Source organism: Carlito syrichta, unplaced genomic scaffold (assembly GCF_000164805.1).
Source record: "Carlito syrichta isolate Samal-C Ts95f unplaced genomic scaffold, Tarsius_syrichta-2.0.1 Scaffold95871, whole genome shotgun sequence".
Taxonomy (NCBI): Eukaryota; Metazoa; Chordata; class Mammalia; order Primates; family Tarsiidae; genus Carlito; species Carlito syrichta.
The window spans coordinates 41755-46775 of NW_007039967.1; the positions used below are offsets into that span (position 1 = coordinate 41755).

At 50.0% G+C, this 5021-nt stretch overlaps 1 protein-coding gene across 2 annotated transcripts in view; it reads left to right on the forward strand.

The window, feature by feature from the left end:
- The window catches only part of EEF1AKMT3 (EEF1A lysine methyltransferase 3), a 10468-nt gene extending 7064 nt beyond the window's left edge, over nucleotides 1-3404 (forward strand). The window contains exon 3 of one of the 2 annotated variants that reach the window (XM_008062130.2): nucleotides 2542-3404. In XM_008062130.2, coding sequence (XP_008060321.1) covers nucleotides 2542-2933 — 392 coding nt within the window. In that variant the 3' untranslated portion in view covers nucleotides 2934-3404. The remainder of the gene's footprint in view (nucleotides 1-2541) is intronic. The other variant, XM_021714383.1, reaches the window with a different exon arrangement.
- The last annotated feature ends 1617 nt before the right edge of the window (nucleotides 3405-5021 follow it).

Below are 5021 nucleotides of genomic sequence, written 5' to 3' on the forward strand. Positions count from 1 at the left end.
ACCCGCAATGTAAAATGACATTCCCTGCCCCCTCCAAGCAATTTTGTTTTTTATCTTAACTTTATTTAATAGGCAAGAATCATCTCAAAAAGCTTTCTCTTCATCAGGTGTTTGCAAAACTTTTGGTCTTTGAGCTTGAACATGGAGCTTTATTTCATCAACAATATGATTTTCCTGGGTTGTGCATTCTGAAGTTCTTCTGAAGAAAACTGAATCCAGCCCGTACCTCTGTGAAAGCCAGTCTCTTTGTCAAAGGGCACAGTGCACTTTCATGTATGGCCAAACTGTGCAAAGTGTTCTCTCAGCTCACTTGCAAAAGGCAGAGGTTTTCAGAATCACTTGGACCAAAAGATTCCACCTCTCCCACGTCTCCATCGCTCACTCAGGCAGTTTTTTTTTTTATTTTTTTGAATTGTCGTCTCACTCTGTCACCCAGGCTGGAATGCTGTGGCACACTCACAACTCACCCCAGTGTCAACCTGCTGGACTCCAGCAATCCTTTCGCCTCAGCCTTCCAAGGAGCTGGAACTACAGGTGTGCGCTACCATGCCCAGCTAATTTTTATTTATTTATTGTAGACATGAGGCCCTGCCAAGTTGCCTGGGCTAGTCTTGAACCCACAGGCTCAGGCATCCACTTGCCTCGGCCTACCAAAGTGCTGGGATGACAGGGTGAACCACCGAGCCTGGCCACTCAGGCAGTTCTTAATGCCCCTTCCCTGCTTGGTGCTTCACCACAGCACCGGCACTGACTACAGTCTAGGCACAGTGTATTTATTTATTTTGTTGGTTATCATCTGTTTCTTGCCGCTGGACTGTGAGCCCTATGAGGAGTATTCCTGTCTGCCTGGTTCACTGTGTGTTCTCAGCACGTGGCATGTAGACACATCATAAATGTGAATGAATGAATGAATTCTTAGTACTTCCTGCTTCTCTTTCTCTAACAGTCATCATGATTATTGTAACCGAAAGCAAGTTTGGCCACTTGCTACCCAAAGTCAAACTCGAAGACAGTAGATGGCAGAAGGCAAGTGGCTTTATTCCAAAAACTGGCAGCTTGGGAAACAGCTTGGCTCACGCCTCCGACAGACCACGTCAACTTTTGGGCTGCATGCAGGGATTTCAAAAGAGAACTATGTACAGGGAGCACATAGGAGTGACAATGGGTGCTGGTCTGTGGGCTTGTTTGTGTGACTGTCTTGAGTTATTGCCCCATCTGGCATCTGGGCTGACATCATCTCAGAGTTGTAGATCGACTGCAGACTTGAGCCCATCTCCAGATGGGGGAGGATTCCACTACTGGTTGGTTTGCATCAAGATTAGCCCATGAGACTTTTTTTTTAGTTGAAGTCTCACTCTGTTGCCCAGGCTGAAGTGCAGTGGCATAGTCATGGCCTCTGCAGCCTCGATGTGCTGGGCTCAGGTGATCCTTCTGCCTCAGCCTCCCAAGTGGCTGGAATTACAGGCATGTGCCACCATGCCTGGCTAATTTTTTTATTTATTGTAGAGACGCAGTCTCACCAGTTTGCCCAGTCTAGTCTCAAACCCCAGGTTCAGGAAATTCTCTCACTTCCGCTTCCCAAAGTGCTGGGATTACAGGCATGAGCCTGGCACCCCCTGGAACTTCTAAGCAAGCTCATACCTAACTAAGTGAACATAACGCAAGGGAGCATCTGATGGGAGGGAGGAAGGAAACCTCTGAAGCATGTCTTAAGGAGAAAGAGAAGGAAAAAAGCTTTTAAAATGAATTTTGAAGTGAGGCACTTGGTAACGTTATGATTAAATTGTTCCTTTTATAGTACCTAGTGTGCCTCTACCTCTAGAATGCAACTCAAGGAAGGCCGAGGTTTTGTCTTGCTCACCACTTGTATCCCCAGCACTTAGTAGGTGCTCGATGCATCCATTTGTGGCATGATTGAAGCTCTCTGAGATGCTAATCTGACCACCGTCACTCCTGCTTCTACTCTTAAAGCCTGTTGCCTTCACTTTCAAACCTGTGTGCTCCGAGCATGTCATAATCACCCTCTTCTTGTCCCACTTCCTGACTCTCTTGTCCTCTTCCACATCCTCCAAGATCAGCCTTCCCGAACATGTCATGCTCTCTCCCTGCCAGGCCTCTGCGCTTGCTGACCTCTTCTTGGAAAGTTCCGCCTGACTAACTCCTACTTGTCCTCGAGGGCTCTGCTGAGGTCACGGTTTCTGGGAAACTTTCCAGACCCCTAAGGCGGGCTTGTGTCAGTGGGGCTGGGTGCATAGCCCATCTCCTGCTTAGTCCTGCTTAGGCATCTGCTGACACCTGATTGTTGTGTGTTGGGCAGAGAGGTTGAAGATTAGCTCAGAGAGAATGTGGATGTTGTAGAATGGGGTGTAACGAGAATGGCAGTGGGTGGAATGGAGATTGGGGTAACTCACAGCCAGTGTGGGCTTCGGGCTGTCAAGATGTCATCCTCTGTGCCTTGCAGTCTCCAGACCTTCCAGGCAGGAGCCAGAAACCCTTGGTTGGTCCCGCTGACTTGCATTTCTCCTCCTTCCTCTCTCTCAGGGGGGGATGTTACCATCACTGACCTGCCTCTGGCCCTAGAGCAGATCCAGGGCAACGTCCAGGCCAATGTGCCAGCTGGAGGCCAGGCCCAGGTCCGTGCCTTGTCCTGGGGGATTGACCTGCATGTCTTCCCTGGAGACTATGACCTGGTACTGGGGGCTGATATCGTGTACCTGGAACCCACCTTCCCACTGCTGCTGGGGACCCTCCAACACCTGTGCGGGCCCCGCGGCACCATCTATCTGGCCTCCAAGATGAGAGAGGAGCACGGGACAGAGAGCTTCTTCCAGCACCTCCTGCCCCAGCATTTCCAACTGGAGCTGGCCCAGCGGGACGAGGATGAGAATGTCAACATCTATAGGGCCAGACACAGGGGGCCGAGACCAGCTTGACATCGCCCCTGCTGTTCTTCTCTACCCCTTGCCCTAATGAAGTAGCTGCAGACCTCCAGAGCCATAAGCACAAGGACCAAAAAGAATGGATTTCCCTGGCCTCTTTCTCCTCCTTCCCTCTTGTTTTCCCAAATACTTGTGGACAGGTGCAGGGAGGTGCTGGCTGACAAGGAATCCCAGAGCCCTGGCAGCACTAGTGTTAGAACCCCAAGGAGGTTCCTAGCTCCTGTTCTCAGCAGAGGAGGATGGAGTGGCATCTAGGATTCCTAGGGATGAGAGAGGTCGATGGGATGGAGAGCAGTGGCTGGACTGTAGACAGACTGCCACTGATCGTTTCCAGTCCTGTTACTGTCTGTTTATACACGATGGACTTTATTTCACCACCAAATTCTATGGGATTTTTTTTGAAGGGGAAAGAAGCATTACAAATCTCTTCTGCATCCAAAGAACTCAGCTTTTGCTGGGGGCCAAAAAGGAAGAAGCCTCAGACTACCTGTTTCTTGCTTTTAGAGATAGAGTCTGGTAGGACCATGGCTCTAACCAGGGTAAATCTTCCCTGCCCTGAAGCTGGGACAGGCAGCAAGGCTGTCTCATGGACTGTGGTGCTTCATCCCTTTCAGACTTGGAATCCTGATCACAGAACATCATGCTGTGGAGAAGAACACAAGATGGAGTGCTAGCTCTTTTCATCTCTGATTGAAAAAAAAAAATGATTTCCAAGCTTCATCAGTCCTTCCTTCCTAATGTGTTTTGCCTTCACCTCTTTTCTCTTCCCACGGTGGCATCCTGGTGGGGGTCTCTTTACTCACTGCTTGGACACCTAGTCACCTTTTCTGGACTCTCCGCCATCATTCTTTCCCCCTTCAAGCCATTCTGCAAACTCTTGTGATCTTCCCACGTCAGCTCTGGTGAGCTTTCCTTGCCTACAGAAGCAAGAACGAACTCATGGCCTTGGTACTTAGTTTTTCTCCATGTGATCCCATGTTGCCTCTCTACTTCATTTTCTTCTCCTTTCTGGCCTGTATTGGGCCTCTGGCCAGATGACAGCAGGTCTACTCTTTGTCCTCTGCATCCACACCTGAGTTGCCTGACTTCTTCCTTCTTAGGATGTTTCCCCGCCTGGAAGGGCTGTTGCTGCCTGTCAAAATCTTCATCATTCTTTGCGTCTTTTCTGATATAAGCTTTTCCTGAGCCTCTTTCTTGGACGTGGTTTTCTTTCTCCCCTGAGACCCTCTAACTGTCTGCTTCACAGAACCTTACTTTGTTTCTTGCACACGTTTGTCTGATCCTTATTTTCTCACCATTAGATTGCTTTGAAGTGTGGGGCTGTGGCTTACTCATCTCAAATCCCGGTAGCCTAGCAGAGTTCCTGGCATGCGGTACGTGTGCAACAAATATTTTGCTCATTCAACGAACGTTTACTCGGTTTTGTTTTTTTTTTGAGTGGGAGTCTCACTCTGTCACCCAGACTGGAGTACAGTGGCCCCTCCCAGCCACCGCAGCCTCGACCTGCTGGGCTCCGGCAATCCTTCTGCCTCAGCCTTCCAAGTAGCCGGAACTACAGGTGCACGCTACCATGCCCGGCTAATTTTTGATTTATTGTAGAGATGCGGTCTTGCCAAGTTGCCCAGGTGGGTCTCGAACCATGGGCTCAGGCAATCCATTCACCTCAGCCTCCCAAAGTGCTGGGATTACAGGCTGAGCCACCGAACCCGGCTTACTCGGTTTTTTGAAGGGACTTTACCCTAACCTTCTTCCTAGGTGACCTTCCACACATTCCTGAGCCCACCCACCTACCTCACGTTTGTCTTGAGTCATAAATGGATAATATGAACGTGCATTAAAAAAAAACATAAAGTGTAACCCGCATGTCTTGTATTGTCGTTTTGTGACAACTTTATTTCTGGGTTCCGTTCTTTTACCGGTAGGGGGGTTCATTCCCTTGTGACCTGTACAGTCTCGATAAACCCGGCAGGGCAGGCGACTGTGCCCCCTCCGGCCAGCAGGCGGCGCCGTCCCCGATCGGCGCCTCCCGGTGGAGAGTTCTGGCCCCTCCGCGCCGCCGTAGTTCCGTGGACCCAGCGGGCC